Source organism: Acanthaster planci, linkage group LG03 (assembly GCF_054643075.1).
Source record: "Acanthaster planci isolate LZ-2023a linkage group LG03, COTS_SCS, whole genome shotgun sequence".
NCBI classification, from domain to species: domain Eukaryota; kingdom Metazoa; phylum Echinodermata; class Asteroidea; order Valvatida; family Acanthasteridae; genus Acanthaster; species Acanthaster planci.
The window spans coordinates 15991842-16018017 of record NC_141779.1 but is presented as its reverse complement, the minus strand read 5'-3'; the positions used below and the strand labels follow the sequence as shown (position 1 = coordinate 16018017).

Below are 26176 nucleotides of genomic sequence, written 5' to 3'. Positions count from 1 at the left end.
GTAGTCTTGGGCCAAGACATCAGAACTCGAAAGCGGACTCGATCGATTGGTGAAATTGAAGTCATGAGAGGGCGCGGTATGCTCGATGGAGTTCTGCCGTCTTTGGCCGGCCCAAAGACAACATTGGCTACAGCAGCCTGCAGCAGCAGTAATGCGCATGTACATGTACATGTAGCCACTGTGCAAGTAACACAGTGGCTGCAATAGCGCCGCCACACACACGGCGCGGCGAAACCGCATTGCAATGTCACGCGTATAAAAATACGTGCCTGCGCGTTCAAGGATCGGTCTGCTTGAGCAAGGGAGTTGAAATTTCCTCACTTGTGCACGAAATGGAGGCACCACCAACCATAGAGACGGTTATCCAGGCCGTCACAGCCCTTTATCACAACCCCGATGCGTCGGAGAAGGAAAGAGCGTCCCGGTGGCTTCATGAATTTCAACGATCGGTGAGTAGTTCTCGTTCAGTTCCGTAAATAAAACAGGTAAACATGCACGTCTTGAGTGGTTGTGCCCATTTTCCGGACAAATTGACAGCAGGCGCGAGCAGCCATGCTTCCCTTTTGATAGGGTGGGTATGGTGGGGGAGGAACTTTTTGGGAAGAAACAGATTTTAGTCTTACTAGTGTACAACCTGTCTATGCAATTCTTCCATTAAATACCTAGCCACTTCGTATTTTTAATACAAAATAGAGGCCAGCATGCCTAGGGCTAGCCCCACTAGCACTACTAGTAGTAGTACTAGTACTAGCTCCACTAGTATGGCACGGACTCACACTCCCGATCCATCCTTACCCACACATCTGTATACGCAATTTCGTGTCGGCGTATTGAACATTTCGGTGCAACCACTTATCATCGTGGGCGCAGTTTCTTTTGCACAAGAACACGATTCTTGACCTTTCCGCTTTCTAAAAACCATGATTTCACTAACGTTATTCGGGTATTTTCCAGTCCTTTTGCCTTTATCCATTCAATCGAATGGGCTCGCTCTCACCGTGTAGGTTTTCCTAACTCCATGCTCTCACAGTCGCCATCTTTAAAATATGGTCGTTGAACATTACGACACTTGACCCCTCATCATCTCTACGGCTGTTCCATGTCAAGACATATGTAATGCACGGACTGGGCGATAAGACACTACATGTACCAATGGGCTCTTCAAAAACTTTGGCAGCAGTTTAGCTGTCTTGACATGGAAGAGCTGTCGAAATGATGCTGGATCAAGTGACGTAATGTACAACGACCTTATTTTAAAGATGGCGACTGTGAGAGCGAGCCCGTTAGATTGAATGGATAAAGGCAAAAGGACTGGAAAATACCTGAATAGTTGGTTGATTCTTTATTGATGCTCGTTGATGCTTGTTGATGTCAGATAGCATGACCCATGAAAAGTTTACCCAGGCTCTCTACTTGAACTATGAAGACTTACATATTTTATTTAAGTTTTGTGGATGATTTCCTTATTACTGTTTCTGCTTCTTTTGCTGTTGATAACCCTAACCCTTAAATGCCTCCCAAATCTATTTTTATAAAAAGAGGGGAAAACCTTGTGTCCTCGCAAGGCTCCCACAAGGTTGCACAGCACGTATTCAAGCCCCATTGAAAACAGTGTAAGATCGTAAAGTGTAAAGTTTAAAGCCTCGTTGTGGGCAACCAAAGTCCCTGAGGCCTCTCAAACAAAAGACAGTGTGTTGTCAGGTCCTTCAGATGTCATTTGATTTCCAAATTTTAGTGGGTTTTAACCAATTTTAATAATAACTCACCAAAATCAAACTTACCCCCCAAAAAGTAAACGTTCCCAAGTCTTCCGAGCAGCCATTTTTCAAACAACATTCATCCACTTTCTCAGGCTCTTCGGACAATTTTACAACAGCATTTTTGCCTACTTTGCCCTCAAATGGGAGCCCCTGAATCTCGGGAGTTGATCCTGGGCCGTAATAACACAATCACACAATTTCTTGGGCCATACAAACTCCTATTTTCAAAAGAAACTATAGGGGTACTTTTTAAGTGCCTCGGCGCGGTGGAGAATTTGCCTTGAATTGAGATATTGCACCAACAATCTTCACTATGTGTACACATTTGCTTTGTTTGCTAGTCGGGTCCCCATAAAGGGGACAAGGTTGTCACATGACTCTGAAACATACATTTGCCTGTGCACTTCCCTCTTCCTATCTGAAGAAACTGGTCACATTCGTTTCTCGTTTACAGCACATGTGCATGTACATGTATGTGGCCCAACACTTGACTTCATGCTGGTTTACAACGTTACCAGTTTTTATATTTGAGTTCTACATGTACATACATTCTTTCGACAAAGGGACGGGAATGTGGGCTTTGAAGAAAAAGCGTATTCCAGATAATCACAAGAAAAGTTCTGCCTATTTTAAAACTGAAAAAACTTTTCATTTGCAACAACTTTATATAGTAAAGAAATCTCCACACGATGCTTTGAAAGGTAAACTTTTATGTGAACCCAGGCATGAACTCACCAGTTCATAAGCCAATATTAATTATTAAAGATGCCTGTCCTTTCATGAAAACAAAAAAACCCACATGTTTTTGCTCAATGTGTTTTTCCATACGCAAGGGGCACTCCTGTTTTGTGAAAAGGAAAATCTCAGCTGACCTACTTTTACTTTGTGCCTTTCCAGGCAATTTTAATGAGGGAATAAATATGTGCTAAGACCGGCTCAGGAGAATGGATGCGACTACGGCTCGGGCATTTATTAGCATTGGTTCTCCTGAGGAATGTCTTAAACGTTTATTAGTTTAAGACTCGCCAAGCACGTATTTATTCCCATTAATAAATACCTTTTTATTCAGAGATTCCAAAGGAGGATTTCCAACGATTTTGTTCTAAAACTTTACTTTAATTTTCCTGAACACCCCCGTCCATTTTGTGGTATATTCTCTTTGAAAGTGGTCCAATAGAATCCCCTTGAATGACACGGCACGTTGCATGCATACAGACTCCTGACCAATCAGACCTGATTAAACTGTCTTTATCCATATGCCAGCACGTGATTTATGCATTATCACTTCTCAGCGGGCATTATCAAATGTTAATACCTGGTCACATGACTCATTTTGTCCAATAGGAATAGAAAAACTGTCCCAGGTATTTATGAATACGTGTTCAGGCATGTTCACATCTTTTTGTGAAAATGCAAAATATCACTATTGATATTCCTGCCCCTATCAGTACTAAAGCAGTTTGGAAATTAATGATGTTTTGTTATTGGAAATACCTGGTATGTCAAAATGGTTAACCACTCGCCGCCAGGGATTCCATTTTTGGGCACGTTTTCTTTATACGCGTGGCCGGGGTCTCCGAAATTGGACGAAGGGAACTGGGCCTGTAACAAAAGACTGTACTCGTAACAAAAGACCAGGCTGCTGGGAACTACCAACATTTTTCAGTCTCAATAGTGGAGATAATGCAGCCTTGTTTTGGAACACTATACCATAGTTTAGGGCATTCAGCGCAAGCGAATTGCCACCGGGGACAAAAGCAATGAGCCACACAGTGCCGCTGCAGGCTAATCTGGCCCCTATTGAAAAGAGGTCAGCAGCAGCGCACTGTGCCAGTTTTGTGATCGAAAGAAAATTACGTAACACCGCACAATCTGGGCTCTTTTTTACAAGGAGGCAGGCCTGGCTGAAATACTCCAGCATCAATAGATGTTGTCTGTCAGATTAGAGTAGATCAGACAGTCTTTTGTGTGGGCGTAAGTGTCCAGTTAATGAAGATATGAATTTTTAAAGAATTTTGAAAACAGAAAAAAACTATAACTTCTCCCGTCCCAGCATCATCAACATTCATAAATGCCCCCGGCGCGATGTGGTTAAGTACATGTATGGTGTTTCAATAAAAAATGTTGTCATTTTAACATGTCTGTCCCATCTGAAAATATGTTTGTACGCACATTTTTGGCTTTTAAGAGTGAATTTCCATTCATGGGATGTAGGCGGGCAAGGTGTAATATGGTGTAACTTACCAGTAAGACTTAAAATTGCTTTGGCAAGATGACATTTAGATGCAGGCCTCCTAAATGAACAGTATTGGAGGGCACAGGAAGAAGCCGCAATTTAAATCTCAGACTTACAGAACTCACTCAAGGCGGTTGGCTGGAAATGCTCTATTTGTAAACAACTAGGGAATGGTTTATCTGGACCTGAAATCTGGCCCAATTCACAGGAGGATTGTCGGGTATTTCCAGACTTAATTACCATGCAGTTGACGACCCGCTGCTGTCATGACTAAGGGCAACTTGCAGGATGTGATTTTTGTTTCAATATATGATAATTTGGAATTCACACGGGATTTGATAGATCTGTGAGGACATGGGACAGGTTGCATGCAAATTTTGGCTGCTAAAAAGGGCTAGTTTGAATCTTGATGCACAAATACCAGTAGTGGAGTTAATGTATACGTACCTACCATGCAAACATATAAAACTCAAACTTTCCCGCAAAACTTTCCAGTCAAATTAGATTTATGATTTGTATCCTTATTCTGTGCTAATGCATGTATGCGGTGAAGAATCGCTGTTTCATACATGTCGTTATTTATAGATATTTTGCTGTCTTAAAGTGTTGCTGTGATGACTTTTTCTCAGACACAGTTTTTCTTCAACTGTGTAATCTTCTTCAGTGTATGACAACTCTTCTTCTTTCCTACTTAGTTAAATGCATTAAATGCATCGAAGCGAACATGTTTTTAAACAGTTAAAACTTTCCGTGCTCTCCTGGACAACTGAGGGCGCTGTTGCTGTGAAGTCATCTAGGGGAGACAGGGTTCAGTGCATGTTCTGTTCTGTTCAAATTGTGAACCCAGAATTTCCTAACGGTAAACATTTCTGAGGGAGGGATTAATATTCTCCATATTGTTATACAGATAAACAACAACGAATGAGCAAAGAGAAGAAAACCAAATCCTCAAAAATCTACCAAAATGCAGGACTTTTTTGTAGGCAAACCAATGTAACATTGAGACTTTCTTCATTTACTTACACTGTAGCTCTTAAAACCCCCAAAAGGCAGTGAAATACCCTTTGAAATTGTGAACCAAAAGTTGAAAATTAGATTAACTGAGACACAAAAGTGCATTTTGAAGGTTTGTATTAAAACAAATTGATTGCAGCTACTTGTACCCTTCATGGCAACTACCTACCACATGTCTTCTTAAGAGGCAGTTTTCACAGATACAAACAAGATTCACTCTGAGGTGCCTTGCATACAGTTCCCAATCTGTTTCTTTTCTCCTAAACCATGTTCATTTCTAGATCAGACTCTCTTGTCTGAGAATTGAGCCTGGTTTCCATATGGTCATTTTTAACACAGACTTTTAGCAAGACGCCAAGATGCATACAATCATGGAAGAGACGCTGTGCGATGTCATTCCACCAAAAAAAACAAAAACAAATTGGCATGTGAGACTCGGAAAAGTTTTGCAAAAAATGCCTTTTTTAGATGGCAGTGTTGCCTCTTAAAGCCAAGGAGATACTCCAGTTTGATGTAGTTTCTGAATGATCAGCTATTTTGTTGGCAATCGGGGCTTGCATATACTAGTAATAAGGAGAAAATGGATAAAATGAGTGGTACTGTACTAAGTGAGAGAAACACTGTTGTATGCCCGTCATGCCAGCGTGCATGTTTGTATTGGCCTACTCAGCGACTTGACAAAGACAGTCGGCAAAGTTGAATCGGGCTCAACTTTGCCGAATCGGTCCGGGCTGGTTTACGTCAGAGGTGACATTTCCGTTTGACACGTCACCATTTGTCTTTGTTGCGGTTTGCATCTTAATTGCATTGCTCTCTGAGTTTCTCGCGTTGATATGGAAACCAGGCTTCATAGAGTCGGCCACTTCACAGAGTTTTTCCTCTGGAAACTTTGGGGGGGGGGCGCAGTTGTCAGCTTAGAATTAATTCTTTGCCAGTTCTGGCAGAGTTTCAACCGTGCGCTAGTCTCTCAATGGGCTCACACCCAAGGACAGGGCAGTAATCAAGTTGATCCTTCATCGCCCCCCCTTCCCCATGTATGTCATTGCCCCGTCCTTGGGTGCTTGGATGACCTTATTCATAATCCTCCCAGTGTGAAAATCACTGACAAACTTGCCTCCCGTCAAAAAAGATTTCCCTAGGATTTGCCTATTTGTGAAGTCTGGAAGCTTTCCTCTACTCTATATGTATGTCTACTTGCCTATTCAACGAACAAGTCTGTCCCAGACCAGAGGATGTTTACCTCCGGTATGAAATAATTTGGCATAAAAATGACTAAATTCCTCCGTCTCCCCCTGCAATGCCAGTCTAGTCATTACATATACAACCCCTCCCACACCTTTAAACAGAGACACCCTTTTTAATCGGACTGTCTCACAGGGACCATGCTGTCCCATACCTGATCTTTTTGAAACTTGGTATACATACCGGTTCATGTATACAGTACATGTACATGTAGAAGCCTTCAGATTATTATGCATATCTGAGAAGTTTCAGTTGAACCTGACGTTGGGTGAAGTTGGTACCATCATTTGCCGATAGTTTTTGGACTTGCATCCGGTTGTCCGCTTGCGCTGATCACCGTCAATGGGAAAAGTTACCGGTTTTTGAAAAAAAACCTGCGAAAAATGGGCAGCACATCCAAGTTTCAGTGAAATCTGTACTGAAATGTTTGTATGACATCACTTGAAAAAAACTCCTGAAGACTTGAAAAGTGGAACAAAATGTGTTGACATGATATTGGAACAAATGTCGGGGGGGAGGTGTATCCCACGTTTCAGGGTTGAGAGATTTAACAGGTACATTTCTAAGCATAAGAAAAACGTACTGTACGCAACAAGAATTGGTGCTTGTCAGGAGTGTAATTTTCTAAACTTTTCAGATAACATTAAAGTATAGACGTCACTGTCAAAGCGTGACGTCACTGTGAACCAGAAAGTGCAGTGCAAACGAATGGAGTACGCGCAAGTGTTGGTTCACGCGCTGGTTGTCACGCTAATGCCTTTGACACACTAATTGTGCGCGTGACGTATTCACTTCGGTACTCTATTGCCAAGTAAAAACAATTAAAGAATGTCCTCTTTTCCCCATGATAACACGAGCCAGTAGTTTTCGCTGCACTTTTATTCACTTTGGCTGTTTTACTCCTTTCTGTTGACAGATGCATTCCTGGCAGATCTCGGACCAGCTCTTAAGGATGAAGCAAGATGTGGAGGTCTGCTATTTTGCTGCTCAGACAATGAGATCAAAGGTGTGTTTGCACGACTCATGTACAAAAGTTGGATGAAGTGACATGTATCAAGTTGAGCCTGAGTAGACCCGTATGTGTTATTCACTTGCCTTTTTCACTTTGTTGATTGAAAATGAAGGCATCCTTTCAGAGGGTGCAAGTGTCTTTGTATAGGTACATGTACATGCTAAGCCGTGTTCCCCATTGGACTTTTCTTCCGCGGGGTGCGGAAACTTACCGTGACATTCCTTCATGTCAATCTACTGTGCATTCCCACGTGGACCTTTTTTTTTACCGTAACGGAATGTTTATTCGCTGTGTGAGCCCTAATAAGACCAGCTGATTACATTGCCTGCACTGTACAAATCATGACGAAATTGGCAAAATCTGACACAGACAAAGACAAAATCAGACGAATTTGGCCAAATCTACCACAAAGAAAACAAATCCATATTACATGTATAAAAGGAAAAGCCCCGTACACAAAGTGGTGTGGCTTTATCCGGGCACGCTTCACTGTGTGTGCACGGTATGCTGTTGTATTGTACACACAGAGCTGGAGACTGGGAACCATACGACCATTTTCGAGTGCCTGCTATCGATCTCTGTGTAGGCAGTAGTCTGGTTTGTATGTGTAGGTTTAGCATGGTCGTGGTCAATCTGCATTGTATGGGAACTGTTCCCATTGGACATTTTGCACCCCTGCTAACTTACCATGGCTGCACAGAAATCTTCTGTGACCGTTTTTGGCTTGTTAGTTTTACATCGCGATAAGTTGACAGGGATATTAGTTTACCGTGTGTTCCCATTGGATTTAATTTTGTAATTCTACAGTAAAAGGCGCGGTAAGTTTAACCCAAAAAAGTTCAATGGGAACACAGCTTAAGTCATGTAGGTTTTTGTAAACTGGCCAAGAGGACAGTGCTACTTATGTCCATGAGTACTAGACACGTATGTACATGTACCTCCTCCAGTGTTTATACTCGTATCATAATTGCTTGCCTACCATGGACAAGCATGTTCCTTAGATGCATATGGTATTTTACTGTCTCAAACTCCTTTAGACTTCACTTGTGTATTTTTCTTCAGCATGGTCTAACTTCTCGCTTGCCAGGTTCAATACTCGTTCCACGAGCTGCCGCCCGACTCTCACCAAGCCCTGAGGGACTCCCTCATCAATCACATCGAGAGCCTTAACGACCCCAACTATCAGATCATCCTGACCCAGCTCTGTTTGGCCCTTTCTGACCTGGCCCTACAGATGGTCCTGTGGAAGAACTCCCCCAATTATCTCATTCAGAGGTTAGTGGGTCACTTCCCAAACTTCAAGAAAAAACTTCTTGGAAGTCTCCAATCAGTCCTCCACCCCAGCAGAATAAAGTGGACTTTCACTCTGGACATGAGATTGTGCCCTCTTTTACTTGCTGATTAGATTATTCCACACACTGATGTGGTTTTTACTGACCACAAATGCCAAGTTTTTAAAACAGCATACCAGAGTCCTTTACAATTGTACAAGTGGTCATTTGTTCAAGATTTGTTCTGCATTTCCTGATCACATTGTAGTGCAGAGCGATATTTGCTGCAGTGTTCGGCCAGGCACCATAGCTACATTGTACTTGAGATGTTTGAGAGCTACAGACATGCTCAATCTCCCAAACAAGTTCAACCCTCTTTTTGTATACACAAACTATATGGAAATCACTTGAGTGTGCGAAACAGTATAGAGGTTTTCACTATGTATGATCGGCAAAGGCATTTCAGGAAACGTACATGTACCTAGCCCAGGAGGTGCGTACATTTTCAAATCTGTGTAGTTCTATCAGCAGTTTCATGTATGCCAGAATGTTGAGAGACTTGGAAGGCGCTCATAATTCCGCACACATCTGTGTAAATTGAATACTGACCATCAAAAATCATGTGACCGAAAATCCTCTATAGACATTACCCAATATTGTATACAGAATTCAGCAGATTTTGTTTAAATTTCAAAACAATTGAAGTTAACCAAAAAGGGAATACAAATGGTTTTCATACATTTAGGAGTGTGGAGGTGCGTAAAGTGTATGTCTGGATAGTAAATATTTATAGCACAGACCCTCTGCCAAGCTCCTCTACCTTGCCAGTGTCATTGGTCGCAATCATGCCAGTGTATGTCTGGATAGTAAATATTCATAGCACAGACCCTCTGCCAAGCTCCTCTACCTTGCCAGTGTCATTGTTCGCAATCATGCCATTGAAATGGTCAAGCCAATCTTCAAGACTTAATACGATCTCATCTTTTGAGAGGGTGTCTCATGGATGCGCATCTTGTTTCATTTTGGTACCTGCAGGTTCGCTGCCGATGCCTCCCAGATTCTCATCCTCCTGGAGCTGCTGACGGTCCTCCCCGAGGAAGTCCACAGCCGGTCGCTGCGCCTCGGCATGAACAGGAGGGAAGAGTTTACCCAGGAGTTGGCCCAGGCTGCCCCCACCGTCATCCACATCATGCAGGCACGAGATTTCTCCTTGTTTCCACAGATTTCTTTGGTTCTTTACATTTTTGGATTAAAACATGCCCTAACTCACGGTTGAGCAGCCCAAGTCAAATGGAGATCTATGAGTCCATAACATATCTGGATAAATGTGCAGCGCTGCTTCATACAACTCTGTTCCTAAGCAAGATTTTTTACTGATTTTCATGTGGCATGTGTGCATGGCCAGCACACCACTGACGCAGCCATGTATACCATCAAAGTTTGTGGGCAAATATGGTCAAACTAGCACTATAGCAATGTGGGTGACCATTTATGCAGAGCTAATTCAGCACATGATCTGAAGTCTATACGCATCAAGTCATCAACAGAAAATCTTAGTCTTAGCCATTGCACTTGACTTGTACATTTTTACCTGTTCTGCCTCCAAATGCATTGCTTTGCTTGGCAATGCATCCTTCTCTTTCTTCCGATTTTTATCTCTCATGCCCAATCATGGTAGTGTCTGTCCTCTGTGGATGAAAGCTTTTGGTTTGGTTGTATTGCAAGAGCCATTGTGGGCCATGTTGCTGGTGTGTTGTGTCGACAGGTGGTTGCGAATGCTACTAGACTGTTTCAGCTTGATTCCATTTTACTCCCATTTTTTTTTTCGGCAGGAAGCTTGCTGCAAGACGTACATCGGTGATCATCGTCTCTTGGGAAGGATCTTCAAGTGTCTAGCCAGCTGGTTTTACCCTGGGATCATCCCCAGCAACGAGGTGGCCGGCAGCACGCTGGTCAACTTGCTCTTTGATATCCTGGTGAGTTGCTCGTGTTCTTGTTAAAGGCAACTGCAGAACTCTCTGGTTTGGCCGAACGGTGCATCATTGTTCCCTATGTGAGACCGACGTTGGTTTTGAACTGCGACTTGCTGACCGGTGCACTTGAGACAGTCCTGAACAGGGTAAAGCATGCTTGCGAACTGAAGGTCAGTGGGCAGATACCGGCAAACGGCCCAACAGCCAAAAGGTTTTCCAGCCCATGTTGCAAGCTCCCTGAAGGGAAAGCATTACAAATAAGTGCAAACTGGCCAAAATGCTCCTGAATTTGATTTTGTCTCTTTTTTCGGCATCTGAGGGTTCATTGTGTGGCATTCTAGTGGGCCATATTGCAGTATGCAGCTCTTTAACTCGAGCATGTTGCTGCTAGTATGTTTCAAAGTTTGTCAACTGATCCAGTAAGCCCTGTCCTCTGGTAACCTTGGCAATAACCCTGCTCTTCTCCACAGCAACGTCTGCATGTTCCTGAGCCATTCATCATGTGCCTACGTGCTGGCATGCTGAACTTGCCTGCTTGCGTGTCGGACGCGTATACATGTAAATCATCGCTGTGATTAGTCAAAGTACCACTGGGGTCGGGTTTCCAAGACAGCACAAAGTTTCTCCAGACAACATCCATTAGCTCATTTGCTCTTGGAGTTCTTTTATTTTTCGTTTTCTTAGAAGAAACCCGACACGCCATCCATGCTACACGAGGCGGCCAGCGACTGCATCTGCTCTGCCCTCTACGCCATGGAGGACATCGAAGAACACCTGACCTTGGCCGAGACGCTGTACAGGGGAATCATGCAGCTGCCCGAGTCCTACGCGTTAGTTGTCGCCGGTGAAGATGTGGACAAGTAAGAATCAGAATTTGGCCTACCAAAATTAGATGAAAGTATTATGGATGTTGTAATCTTCAAACGCAGCTTCTGTTGATAACATCAGGATCGTTCACGTGGCCTGCATTGTAATAAGTATTGGCAATTGTGCTAGCAGTTTGATTTCTATTATAGCCGTTGCCTCTTCTGGTGTGGGAGAGCTTTAGGAGGAATAGTTGGGAAGAAAATAATCCAGTGAATAAGGAATTCAGTAGAACGTCAAATATTTGGTGCTCGTCTCATGACTATTAAAGTTTTCCGTTTTGTATCAATGAAGAGGTTGCTTCTTGGTGTACTGATGTTGAGTGGCGTACTTGAAAGAATACTTTAAAGTGGCATATCTTTCCTGCGACGTGGCATAATGCGACTGTTGTATTGTGGCATGCCAAAGTTTAACTTAGTTACAGCATTGTAGAGGCACTCTTTTATCCAGAAAAAGGGCCATGATTCCTAATACATAATTTGGCTCTGTTGTGGAAATTGCAGGGCGATTAATTACAGTAGGATATTCACAGAGCTTGCTGAAGCATTCATGGAGGTCATGGTAGAAACACCAAATCAGGTGAGCCGCGTCGATATTTTCATTATTTCCATTATTATTATCTCAGCCTTTCTGATTGTGAAGCCAAGGATTTTTCAAACGCGCCGTAGGCACTGTAGCTCACAGAGGAGACAAGGAGAAGCAGTCACAGTCTTAGAGGTCGGTGGAACCCCCCAAATAGTCTTGGTAAAACCCACAGACTCAAGTAGGGACAGAAAACCTTATTCACGAGTGGACCGAGCCAGGAATAGAACTCAAGCTGCAGGGTTAATTTGCTGGGAAAGAATCACTTTGCCAACGTGATTCCCCTTGAGACTAACCTGACTCCCCTGGTAGTTAGAATTCGGAAATTAACTCTTGTTGCCAAGGGTTGCAGATCTGATGTCCTTATGTGCGCTTTGCAAAAAGTCGCATGTGAGAGGCCCAAATCTCAAAGACGCTCTTCTGAAGAATTGCCAGTAAATGTCCTCCTCGTCTCTTGTCAGGGTCTTGGTGATCTGAACATCCTGGATGCGGTACTGACCTGCGTAGGCCACTGCCAATACGAAGTAGCCGAGATCACCTTCAACTTCTTCTACCGCCTGTCGGAGATCCTGTACAAGAGGCGCCAAGACGAGCTGAATGAGATCTACCGGCCGTACATTGAGCGGTTGGTCAGCGCCCTGTGCACCCACTGTCAGATGGATTCCGATCATGTGAGTTGAGTGCTTGGAGAGGCTGTTTGATCAGCAGGGTTTTGGGGGCTGTGGGTATGGCTGCCTGCTGTAGCTAACGCTAACAAAGCCACAGCCATTAACAACCTGATTTGGCCAACGGTGGACTTTGTGCTTTGTTGCGCAGTTGTGCAGATCCCAATTGGCCCACTTGAGGAATGACGGACACAATTGAAGGGGACTACTTGGTTTTGGTAAAATCTTCTGTGTTTACTCCAAATTTACCCACTTCAAATAGCGCCTACCTACTGTGTCCGCTATGCTTCAAAAACTTCCAATTCCGCCCATTTCACTTGCTGTCTAACCAGGCTATGAAAAACAATTTTTCCTCCCTAAACCAAGGAAGTCACCCAAGTAATCAGCTCTTCTAGATTCCCACAAAAAAAATTGAATTTTATGTATGAAGAAATAAGGCTGCCTTTCCTAAAGTATGTTTTTGGTCTGTATAGAGTACCAAAGCGTGACGTCACTGTGAACCAGAAAGTGCAGTGCCAACAAATGGAGTACACGCGCGTGTTGGTTCACGTGCTGGTTCTCGCGCTTTTACACACTAATTGTTCGTGTGACGTATTCATCTTAAAACAATAAATTTTGCCCAGTTTTCACCTGTAACTTAAGTGCATAGTGTATCATAGTATTTACAACAAAGGATTTGAGAAGAATTTCTTTCTTTTTTTTTTCAACAGGAAGGCATACCGGATGAGAACGACGACTTTGGCGATTTCAGGATCAGGGTCTCAGAGCTCATCAAAGATGTCATCTTCCTAGTGGGGTCAACCACTTGCTTCTCACAGGTAAACGCTTGGGAAGCATGAAAAAGGTAGAGGCACTGAAGAACATTCCAGGTGAATGGCCTCTGAGCAAGATCTGCAGAGGGCTCTCTGCTACTCGTATTTTGATATACTTGTGCAAACTTTATGGATGACAGTTTGACGCTTTACCGTTTAATTTGTTTCCAGATGTTCAGAAATCTAGCTAGTCAGGGTTCGGCTGTCATGTGGAATGTAACGGAGGCCTCGTTGTTTGTCATGTCATCAGTCGCTAAGAATGTTCTTCCGTAAGTTTCCTTGGGTACTTTGTCTTGTATTTAAGGTGATATCCCATTGTCAACATTACTCATTTGCAGTAGGTGTGAATAGTGGATGCTGGTACTGTCAAAGGTTTCTAGAACTCTGTCCTTTACAGGAAATCCTGTATTCGAAATGACAAAATTGGTGGAAAACTACTTTAAACCTCAGCTTTAAAACTGATACATTTTTAGTACTTGTCATATTGTTTAATTTGATTAATTGGTTTCTGATATTGGTGTAGCTTTTCAAATAAATGCTGTTGATGTTAGTACATGGATCTTTATGTCAAATCAGTCTTCCCTGAAAAGCCTGTTTTTAGTTGAAATAACATAACATTTTGACATTTTAGTGAAGAGAACGGTGTCGTTCCACAAGTCATCCAAGCCATCCTTGCACTCCCAGAGGAAACCCACGTAGCCGTCAAATACACCAGCATCCAAATGTTAGGAGAACTATCAGAATGGATTGATAACCACCCACAGACGCTAGGTAAATCTGCCTCACTTCTCAAAAACCGTCAGCTGCTGTTTAGAAAAGTCATCACTGACCTGTGCCAAGAATGACTGTATATGTGGTTGCCAATTGTGAAAGCTGTATAAAGTTGAGGGGTTTTGGAAACTTTCTCTCTGGTGGCAGTCAATAAGTGGAGCTAATCATCAAGAATTTGCACTGAGAGCTTGTGGAGTCTTTACTGAATGCGGGAAATAATTACCAGGACAGAAGCAGGTTTTTCTTTAACACCTTTTGTTGGTGGACCAGACTTGTGGATGATCACAAATGAAACTTGGGATTTTACGTCAGCTTGTGATGTGAAAGGATTTTTTTACAACTGTACCCTTACTTAGATTAGTGTTATCACACCCAAAGATGTAAAAATGCAGCATGGAAATTGTATCTATCTCCTCTAGGACATCAGATTTGTAGGAAAATGACCACTGCATTCTCAATGCCATAAGATGCGCGTGGGCCCAGTGTGCAAATGATTTACACACCCGTATGCGTTGTTCCAACTTGTTCGGATATTCTGTCAAAATACACCAGAGTGGATGCACGTCACTGTCCCTTGGTGGGCAGCCATCGTGTGTTCGCACAGGTTTTGGAGCATTTGGTGCAGGATGCAAGGAGCCCACGTGACCATTCTGTGTGAATGTACTGTCTTTGTGTGTGTGCTGGGTGCATGTGCGAGTCCGTTTGAAAACAACCCTCTCTCTTATTTGCCAGTGAGGGTGCATTTCAACTGGGGGCCAATTTCCAGCCAAGTGTTCATTTTTGACCCTTGGTCTGTCCTCGCAGAACCCATCCTAAACTTCCTGACCAGCGGTCTACGCAACAACCACCTGTCCTCCGTGGCAGCCACTTCCATCCAGAGCATCTGCATGACGTGCCAGGATCACCTGGTCTCACACCTAGAGGGGCTCCTACAGATTGCGCAGGCGGTGGACGCCTTCAACCTGTCACAAGAGGCTGCCATAGGCCTGATAGAAGGTATGAAAGGTCGCAGGTAAAAACGCTATCAACTCATTTGGATCCTGCCAATGCATTTACTTGTGGAATGTGTGCTGCTGGAGATTGTTTGCCTTAGGGTTTTAGAGGTCATGGTCTCATTTTGCAGGGAAAGTACAGTACAAGCACAGGTTATAAGTCAAAAGTTCTTCACAGTTTGAAGAGTTCCTTCATATCGGACAAATGGTGATTATGTGTTTTTCCGCTGTTGTGCATTATAGAGTGTGATTAGTGAGTTTGGGGTCTTGGGTCAAACAGTTATAAGAATCCAACACCGTGGACTGCTGAAAGGTTCGTTGACAATGTAGCATGAGCAGAAAAGTGATATTCAACTTACTCCTGTTTCATGAAAACAAAATTTGAAGGTGTGATTGTCCGGTCAGATTTCTGACCGTCTGTCTCACGTCACACCTTGGCATTTCTCCAGGCACGGCGTTAGTGTTGACCAGGATGCCTCTAGACAAGATTCAGGAAGGTCTGAAGCAGCTAATGTTTGCTCAGGTGACACCCCTCAGTCAGGTAGGAGGAATAAAAAACTCACCTTGTTGTGAACTTAGGTAGAGGAAAGGCTGAGGATGATCATTCCCTTGAATGGAAATCTCTCTCTGAATCTTCACCACGAGATATCTGTTGTCCCCTCGACAAGGCTTGGTGGGTTTACTCGGTTTTTGTCTATTAAAGTTGTACCATCTGTGTTTGAGATTTGGAGAGTCATTCCGCTTTGTGAGTCCTTGCTTCGGGAATTTCACTTCAAGTTCAAAGCTTGTTGGATTTCATGATATGTTTGCAAAAACACGTCAATAGCATCTTGCTACGTTTGCGCCCCCCAAAGTACCATCTGTATGTGAGATTTGAATGGCTGTTCTATGCCGTGTGTCCTCTGTATGAAATTTAAATTACAGTGACCAGTGTTTCCATTACTATTTTCGATGTCCCACATCATTTTTTTTTTAATATGTTTAAAAAATTAAGCACAGAAAGAGTGAGAGTAAGATTCCCCTTTTTTTCTAATCACAAAGCCTTTTGTGGTCCTTCAACAGGTTCTCAAAGGAGAGCTAGAAGGCAAGTCCAGCTTGACCAGTGATCCCACGGTTTGGCTGGATAGAATAGCTGCAATATTCAAGTATGTCACTTCCACTCCAGATGCCTCCTGTACACCTTGCAGATTACCCAAACTTTTCCGCATGATAAATATGCCACAATATCTTGTCTTCTGGAGTTGTTTTTTGTTTCTCCTATTGCAATGGTCATAGGTATCCCACTCCCCTGCAGAAGAGGTTGAGAAGTTAAGATGCAAAGCCAGGTTGAATAGCATATTTTCAGATATTTAGATTATGTTAATACACGATTTCCTTTCTTCAAAGCCTTGACATACCTGTAGCCCAGAGTTTAAAAACAAGTGGACAACCTCCAAAAAACTTTACATTATGATCATGAGCATTACCAGGCAGCGAGTAAAGCTCTTTTTTGGGGGGAGATATTAAGCTGTAAGCATCAAACTGACTGACCATGAGCAGTGAAGAGGGGATCAGTTCTGGGGTTCTTTGTAGGTACGGTGATGTGATGATTGGTGATTTGTGTTTTTTGTTACGTTAATTTGTTTCTCATTTTTTTCCAGGAAGTTAATTTTGTCCCCTCCCCCTCTTTTGCCACGACCACGATTCAGATGTTATATTTTACTTTCCATTTCTTTGTTCGCAGAAATACAAACCCCCCGATCACCAACGGGCAGACACACCCCTGCCAAGCTGTCCTGCTGGAAATCTGGCCAGTACTATCCAACACGTGCAATAAATACCAGGGCGACATCCGCATCATTGAACGCTGCTGCCGCTGCATACGCTTTGCCATCCGCTGTGTGGGCAAAGGCTCGGCCCAGCTCCTGACGCCGCTGGTCACACAGGTGGGAAAAATTCAAAATGCCCCGTTGAGATGTCAAACTCTGCTCAAGGGCTCATTTACATGCAGTCAAAAGGATATTCTGCATGGTGAAACCCTTCCCAACTGCTACAACCCATTCAATCTGGTCATGAAACCACACATTCCTCAATCGCACAAAAGCACATGCTCTGCCGGGTGAAATCAGAAATATCACCGTACCGTTAGTCTGGAGTCCTTGTCCAGTGCCCATTTTAGCAGTGTAATCTTCGCCAAGTCCCAGGGGAGCAAGCAGGTGAGGTTTTCCCTTTAACCCCCTGGGCAGTACTATAAGTATTACTGAATAAACAGAATTTTTTTTCCACTTTGTTCCAGACAAAATAACTTCTGAATCTTTTCCATTGTAACCTTTCTCTCCAGCCCTCCATTTGTACTTGTTCTGCCTTCTCCTGAAAATGTGAGTGTAGCGCTGAGCGCGGATGCATTTTTGACGGTGTATTTTTTCACTTGTAGATGGTGACAATTTACCAGGCGCATCAGCATTCGTGTTTCCTGTACCTTGGCAGTATACTAGTTCATGAATATGGGGCTGAGCCAGGCTGTATACCAGGCATCATAGACATGCTACGAGTAAGTTACATTTGCTGTTCCGGTTGTTACTTGAATTTGTTGTGGGAAAGTACAAGTTTGGCTCGAACACATTTCAGAGAGAGTTTGGACAGTGTGCCTCATCAGATAAAGCACCGTCCATCTTCTAAACCTCCCTCTCAAGCGTTCTACGCAAGTGGATTGAATTTGTGAAGGGATTTGATAGTTCAACTCAGTCTTGTAGTTCAGACCTCTTAAAAACCATCGTAAGACCCTACAAGACCGGTCTGAATTCGAGGCATAGGCTATTCAAATGAACTGCAACAAAAGCATTCCTTTGTCGTTGTTCAGCCTGTTCCTTGTGACTGGTCATGTGACTCGTCTGGGGTCAGGTCGTGTGAATGGTCTGGTGACAGTTCTTGTGAAGGTGCCGGCCGCAAATCATAGTAAGTTTCTGCATTCAGTACGTGGTTCTGTCAAGACCACAGCTGGACATGATTTTTCTGTTGACCTGAGTCCTTTTTTTGTGTGTCATGCAGGCTTTTATAGTGCCCACCTTTCAGATTCTAAGACAGCCCCAGGGCTTGAGGAATCACCCGGATGTCGTGGATGACTTCTTCAGACTCTGCTCAAGGTACTTGTGTGCCTATCTAATTGTCTGCTTTAATCTAACTTCCTTTCAATAATACTGAAAAGTAATGATTGTGGCTTCTTTATTTCGTCCTGTGTCATTGATTTCTGCTTAAAACGTAAGGCACTGTCTGTCACATTCTGTGACTTTTGATTCAGTAACCAAGTTGCTGTGCATGTCAATTTCTTCTTTGTTAGAAAAATAATCACTTGCTTTTGGGCATGTGATTAGTGAGAGGTATTGCAGCATATCTGTGTACAAAAATTGTTTATTTCTATGGAGTGAATTTTTATGTGTGGCCTTTGACAGAAGTGGCAAGTTTCTTTTGCTGTCCAGTGTAGATGACTTCTCTTTGGTTGTTTAGATCATGCCCAATATTATTAAAACAAAAATATCTCCTTTTAGCCTGGGTCTAAAGGACTGCTTACAGTGAGTCAGTTGCTGTGGTGATTTTAAAATAGTCTGGTACCTTCCCATTTCTGAGTGCACAACAAATAAAAGAATTCAGGAATCCAGACCTATCCTGGTCATCTAGTGAATATATACTACCAGTGTTTCAACAGAATGTTTACAAAACCCAATCCAGCATTCTTTTGAGAATTTCCGTTGAGCTTTCAAACTGCTGACCACAGATTGTCTTTACATTGCTGGTTATATATAGCCAGCTTTCAGGAGACAAGTGACATCCTTTTCTGGAACTGGGGTCCCCTGCCTGTCCTGCCTTTTTGCACTCCAACTGCCAGATGTACAGGCTCCCAATTGAAGATTTTTGTACAGTATGCACTGATTCGCTGATGCCACCATTGCGGTGTCCTGTCACTCAGGGGCGCGCATTCCTGACCTTGACAAACGCGTGATTTTGGTTAGCGGTGTGCTCCCATTGGCTGAGGAGGAAGCAATCAATGCGCTTCTTTTGCTCCTGTTCACGGGCGTGGGGACACCATAATAACGGCTCCTGATTCTTGTCACGGAATCGGTCTGTAGGCTGATTTTTCAGTCCTTTGGTTTGTCTTGAACATTGAAAGGCCCGAAGAAGAGTTCAGGACCAGAGAAAAAAATCTTCGTGATCCCCTGTCCCACATGTACCCTATGTCCTTGATTTTCAGGTTATTACAAAGGTGCCCTGTAGCCTTTCTACAGTGTACCTCATTTGAGCCTATCGTAGAGTGTGCGCTAGCCGCGCTGTCGCTGGATCACAGGGAAGCCAATGCATCCGTCTGCAAGTTCTTTCGGGAACTGACACTGTGCACTTCATCAAAATGGGTGAGTCCATTATAAGTAATAATTGGGGGGGGGCGGTGTCGGGTTTTGTATTTGATTCCTTGCTCCGTGTTCCTACATTTTTGCCCTGTCTGTTAGCCCATCATTGCAGTTTATCCTCAGGTGGCTAGGCTCGCACTTCTTTGAAATTGCTTTCTGGCCTCTCTATCCATTATTTCAAAAGGTTGGGCATAATTACTTCTCCTTGACAGGCCTGTCTAAGTCTAGCCGCATCCTGTCACTATGGAGAGCCTCATCCAGCTTTTATTTTTGACACGCGACTTTGACGTGTCGACTGAAGTAGGTAGGGAGGGAGAGATAACGTCAATGATTGACCCATCAGGCTGAATTAATTGGCCCCAGGCGCCGCTCTTTATAAAGCTCTCCTTCAGATCATTTGTTTACATATCCCTGGGGTGCTTGACAGCTAATATTGAGTTGATTTTCTACACTTAAGATATCCCAGCAGCATTATCAGCCTCTGTAATGGCAATCCACTTGTCCAGAGACTGACAAGAGGGGAATTCCAGTTAAATAGGAGGGCATCGAAAGGCCTGAAGACATCCACCATTCTCCCCCCCCCATAAGCATGAGTCCAGTGCGTCCTGCACCACACACTTTCAAAACACGGTTAATAAAAATTGGTGATTATGATAATTTCCCCGCACGGGTGATATCTAAGGTCTCTGGGAAAAAAAAAAGACCAAAATAATGCCAGAGACTTTAGGAACTCGGGATTTGCTCTTTATGACAGCACTTTGTGCTCTGTGCTCTTTGTATTGAGAGTTGATTGTACATGATTTTGAGAGAGAGCAGAAGCGTCTCAGGAGGCTGGAAACTAATTGTTGATGGTTGTTGAGTTGCCTCAGGTGGTTGGGATGGAAAGTGCTTGCTCGGCATCTGCTCCCCTGTCTGTGATCCAACTAGTGAGTGATATATCGGCTCAGTAGCCGTGTCTGTCCAAAACTGGAGAAAAAAAGTTGCAGTTTATTCCTGTTTTGTCTTCTTTGTTTCTGAAGGAGAGCCAAGACTTCGAGACCAGGAAAAACCTGGTCCTGAGTCTGCTGGAGAAACATGGGCCAGCCATCACCAAGGGCATCGTGGACGCCTGCGTCTTCTACCTACCCTCCTACATGACGCCCGATATCTCTGAGGTGCTCTTTGAATTGATCCAAGTGAACAGAGAGGTAGGTGGAGGGCTGCTCTGTGGGAAAGAGTGAGAGATTCTTCCTCAAGCAGGGATGTTTTGAAGGATATATGCAATGGAAAATATTGGCAAAAGGGATTGCTGGTGCATATTAACCCCAAATATGACTTGAATATGTAATAAACATTAGGATTAGCATCAACCCCTGCATTGGTACATTGAACATTTCAGTTTTTCCCATGTACTTTTAATGGACCACCGTAGAAGCCACCACAATGAACACCACGTTATTGGAAAACCTGCGATACCGAATATTCTCTTCAGCGTCCCAAATTTGACCCTCACTTTCAATGAACATTACAGTTTGTTTTAACTGAAAGAATATAACATTAAGGATTGATGAGACCGACTTGAAAGTTCAAGGAAATCTAGTCCTACTCTCCCACAGGAATGGGCAATGTGGATCCTCAACCATTTTGTATACACAGGTGATGATGAAGCTGAAAGCCTTACTTTGCTAGACTACCACAAAGGCAAGACTTTGCCTTTGAATAAAATTCAGATCGAAAGGTCAGCTTTTGTGACTTTACTTACAGAATTTTTTAATTATTAATTGCTGTATTCTGTAAGCCCTTAGCTTAGCTTGTCGAAGAGAAAGTGAGCAATTTGTTCCGGATGATATCATGGTGAATTAGTAATGATGCCTTTCCTGTTAGACCACATCAACCTGGCTGGAAGCAGCGCTCAAGTCTCTCCCCGCCGAGACGCAAGACGGCCGGATCAATGCAACGCAGAAACAGCTCACTGACTTCCACAAGACTGTCACAAGGTATGTCCTTGGGGTGGGGGGGGAATGCTTGCATTGCGCAGTGGCTTTATCAGCATTCTTTGCTCGCAGGATGTTTGAACTTTTATTTGAACCCTGGGTGCTCGGATGCACATGAGCGGAACCAAAACCTAAGTAGCTTGCCACAGTTGACCGAAGACTGGGGAAGCGAACCTCTGAGATGTTTGTAATACTTGAAAGGAAGCTTCCTGAGGAGGCCACGTGTAATTTAGCACCGTATGTTTCTGCCTATAATGTCTTTATAAAATCTTGCGTAGAGAGGCAACAGAACGTGCATGGGGTGTGTTCGTTTTCTAGGGAAAACAAAACATTCCTGGGATGCTTGGCCCTTTTGGGTGGGTCTGTCTGAACATGAAGCATTCAAAATCAGCAGGAGAGAATGGGGAGAAAAGTTGTGTCCGGCTGTTCTTCTGAGACTTGCAGCACAGGGCTTAGTTTACACTGTCTTAACCCTGACTGGCACCTCCCTGGTTTTCAGACAGTGATACTGAACTGTGATTTTTTGGGGGGCGGGGGCGGGGAATCAGGGTCCTACTGGAATATTTATCTCAACTTCCATCTTGTAGATCAGGGTAATTCCAGTCATCTTTGTCCTATTGATGGTGATTAACTTTGCTGTTTATTTGCTGACCTTGATGAAATCGGGGTTGTGGGTTAGCTAGAAACCTCCATCATCCTCCCACCCACCTCTCATTTCCATACTGGCAATATTATTCAATTTGGGGCGTCTCTGTTCATTCCATTGGCAGTGCTGAAGAGCTCATTGTGGTCACTTATGCCATGAAGGACTTCACCCGCCTCTTCAGATGATCCTGGAGACGCCTCATTGGTCATGTCAGCCAAAGCTCCGCGGAAGAGCCATCTCTCCCAGCCACCCAGTCTATCGAAAAGAGGATTTCCCCCCACCACCCTCCCTGTCTGCTCTGCTGTTGCCCCTTTTCTGTCCCCTTCCCCCACTGCCCTGTCATCCCTCCCCCGTCTCCGTCTCTTACCCACACCTGAAGAGGAGTCCTCAGTGTGACTGATTTTTCTCATTTGATGTTGCATAAGCCACAAAACATCAACTTCTTGTTATAGTCAGGTGCAAGTAATATATAAATACGGCCGTGCATTTCTCGGTTTTACAATTTTTGATATTTTCCAGGTCGTTAGAGCAGTTGGTTACATCTGTAAGCTGGCAGTCCAAATGAAATGGCCCTTCCTCCAAGATGATTGTATTTTACACCTCTTTTATACGAAATGCAAACTTGCAGTTTAGTGACTTGACACATGATCCCGTCAGCTTGAAATTTCGAAAGATAATGAATTTGTTGAAATGTTCACACAGATTTCGCTTTGATCCCAGCGTTGCATTCTGCCAAAACTGAAGGAAATAAAATGCCATGGAAGACTCACAAGTAGGAAGCTGACATGTTTGTCAATCTAGGAATACGTACAGAAGCCTTGAATTTTTTTTAACTTGTCAAATCTCTTCTATTCCTGCGCTACATTTCCAGCATACTTTCTGTTAATATTTGATGTCAACAATAGCCCAATAACAATGCCTCCCACAAAGAGCCGGCCATAGTGATGTCTAGAGTAATGTCCCTGGTAAGCGATGATTTCTGAGTAGCCGATATAGGTTACACTCATCTACCACATGGGTTGCCGAAACACCAAATTAGTATTGGGGATACTATTTGGCTTTGAGATTAATGACAGGTTTTGAATGCTACCCAAGCAGAATTGGAATGAACAGGAAAATTTCTTTCAACATGCGACCTTTGTTGGCTGGAGATGTGTCCTCACATCACATGTATGTGACGACAGCTTCTGGAATTATATTGTATACTTTGCTCTGTAAAAACCATTGTAGGCTTCCTGCTTATAGTGGCCGTATTAGCCTGGTTCAAACCTCACTTGTAACAAGCAGAAAACAGTGCCCAAGTGTGCACTTTATAATGTTCAAGCTGACCTTGTGTCAGAGGTCAAATGGACTAGGCATCCCTAGTTATGCTCAGTCTCTGAGGGGAAAGCCGTGTCCCAACCATCTGGCTATGGCCGGGAGTAATATTATGCATTTATGGGAAGCAGCCGCAGCCTTAAAAGCTGGCTGGCTATAAAGCCAGCAAGAGTGCTTTGTCTAATCATTTTGGCTCCGATGTTTGCTCAACCCTTCATTTTACCTTCCCTTTCTTCGAAGAACGGTAGGACAAAAGTAGTTTAATGATCCTGCAAATCAGAGAGTTCCAAAATCTTAGTCATCACTGCAAGTGCTATAATTATGCATGCATCTCATTTTTTAAAAACTGTGTTGGAAAAGAATCATGACAGTGTGACATTGCTGTCACTTTCATCCGACGGAAAGGAAAGCTTCGTCGAGGAAGTCTTCATCAAGATAAACTGGATTTTGTTTGGGTTTATTTTGGTTTTTCTGTTATCGGTTATACTGTATGCGTACTGTTTTAGTTTCAGTTACCTGCCTCGTTTTAATTTTTATGGTGTAAATATTTCTCGTCCGAAGTAATACATGTACTTTACTGTGCAACCTCCTTCCGCAATTTTGCTTTCAAATTCCAATATGTAAGTTTGTTTCATGTACTGTTATTTGTACAGACTTAACAGAATCGCTGACGTGAGATTTGGCTTCCTCATTCCTGAATTTTTCGTTTGTCACTGTGATGTCTCGTTGTCAGCCGAGTCTCACTCCAGACTTGACTTTCCTACTTGCTCAACATTGCCGTTTTGAAACGATTATCCCGAACTGAATATTTGAAAAAAGTACAGTTTAAAAAAAAAGCATCATGAATAATTAGCATAAAAACCACAAGCATTTTGTTCCCAGATATTAGTTTTGTGATAGGCCTACTTGTCCACACTGCTTCACGATTTTCACGAATGTTATTTTCTTTTCCAAAAGGGAAGGTAGCGGGTTTGATAAGCGATCCTGTCAAATCACGCTCTGTGCCCCAAATTACGTTGAGTACCAGTGTTGTGACCAAGGACGTGGCGCATTTTGTCCCCCTGCTCTGGCTAGATCACCAAGGGCCTGCGCCCAGGAAGACTGTCTAATGCCATTTAATGAACACAACACTTGAAACTTCAGGGTATGTCTGATCTCTTTGGGAACGTAGTAAGAACCAGTTGTTCCTTCAAAGTTTTTAATTTCGCTGATAGCAAGAAATGTTTGTTTCCTCATAGAAGTGACTGCGTATTATAATTCCAGCTCCGGGATTAGCATATTTTCTTCTTGTCCAACAGGAAAGGATGTGCTGCTTCCGTAGACGTATTTTGGCGGACTAAAGCCAGTTCCATGTAGTTGGAACACCCCCCATGAATGCATTGACCTGGCAACAGTGGTGATCATGTCCATTGTAACCCTCATTTTCGAGTTTTGATATTGACTGATTCAGTTGCCTCGGTAACGATTTTGAAACGCAAAGCACTGACGATCTGCATTATTCATTTACATGTAAACGTATTTCAAAGAGCACCTCTTGGTAAAACATGTTTTCTCTGATCTTATCTGTTCTTCGAATGACACATTCTCCATTCAGAATTCGCATTTTGGCATGAACAGAAAAAAGCCCTTTTTAGCTTCTTGCATTTGAGCTCTGAAGACAAATGACACTGCATTCGATCTGGGTGCTTCCATGTTTATTTGAACAGATAAAATCAGAGAAAACATGTTTTCCTTGCCCCTAAAAAAGTTCCTCCAGGAGTACATTGAGTATCAATTATAACGTGGCATAGCACAGCAACAGTAATCAGAATTTCTGAAAATTTCAAGGTTTTTTAAAAATAATTTTTACCAATAAAAATGTGTGAACGATCCAATCCGCGTGAGGCGTCCGAACAACTTAAGCTCGGGGAATTTGAAATCACGGAGACTGCTCTCTTGGGCCGCGAACCATGCGCATGCATCCTGGCTGCCGGGTAGCACGTTTAAAACGGTTTTGCCAAATTTATCGACAGACACCCCCACCCCCAAAAAAAGAAAAGGTGATGTGCTGTATCTTGTAGATTCACGGTCAATGCTATATGTTTTCTTGTGCAATTGAGCACCTGCCATAGTTATCCTGGTCTAAACCAATCGACGTCAGGTTGACATGCTACCCATACCCAAATCATGGCTTTCCATTTGGCCCAGTGCACTGTTGGGTCCAAGCGCAAGTGCAGAAATAACCAAGGGAACAGTAATTATCGGTGTGGATTTCAAAACAAAAGTAAAAGACCCCATTTCTTGGTATCTGTGACACCTCAAAAGATTCCGTGCAGTGATTTAATGTTTTGGAGTTTCTGCATTTCCTTTCACTAACATCGACTCACAAAGTCCTTGTAGCGTTGAAAGTTTCAAGGGAGATAGTGCAGGTCTAGTTGTAAGCTTTTGTATGTACCACAATCAGAAGATGTCACTCGGCTATCTTTTTGCTTTGTCTTACTGACTTGCCATTTCTCCGTAGTGAGCTGTAATTTACATTTTGTTAATATATACTGTCTTGTTTGGTACAGAATGGAACGTTTTTACTACCTTGTAAAAAAAGCGAAGCTTTAAAGTCAGGCTACGACCGAAACGTGTACTGAAGGTGCCTGAGGAAAATAAAATTGTGTGGGTCACAAGGGGGAAAAA

The 26176-nt window shown here is 43.2% G+C and overlaps 1 protein-coding gene across 1 annotated transcript; it reads left to right on the top strand.

Moving 5' to 3' along the window:
- Positions 1-285: 285 nt before the first annotated feature.
- On the top strand, positions 286-26176 carry tnpo3 (transportin 3). The gene is made up of 21 exons (XM_022256294.2): positions 286-449; positions 7169-7258; positions 8352-8539; positions 9571-9730; positions 10368-10511; positions 11193-11368; positions 11876-11951; positions 12416-12625; positions 13330-13437; positions 13603-13700; positions 14063-14202; positions 15007-15198; positions 15644-15735; positions 16257-16339; positions 16918-17119; positions 17608-17724; positions 18222-18316; positions 19420-19576; positions 20593-20760; positions 21437-21549; positions 22317-26176. The coding sequence occupies exons 1-21, from the start codon at positions 333-335 to the stop codon at positions 22375-22377; spliced, it is 2787 nt and encodes a 928-aa protein (XP_022111986.1). The 5' UTR covers positions 286-332; the 3' UTR covers positions 22378-26176.

Bases quoted from the DNA above. Each gene is read 5' to 3' on its own strand.
- tnpo3 (XM_022256294.2), top strand. From the start codon at position 333: ATGGAGGCACCACCAACCATAGAGACGGTTATCCAGGCCGTCACAGCC. The intron at 8,540-9,570 runs GTTAGTGGGTCA...TGGTACCTGCAG, and splicing joins CCCAATTATCTCATTCAGAG to GTTCGCTGCCGATGCCTCCC. The intron at 10,512-11,192 runs GTGAGTTGCTCG...TCGTTTTCTTAG, and splicing joins ACTTGCTCTTTGATATCCTG to AAGAAACCCGACACGCCATC.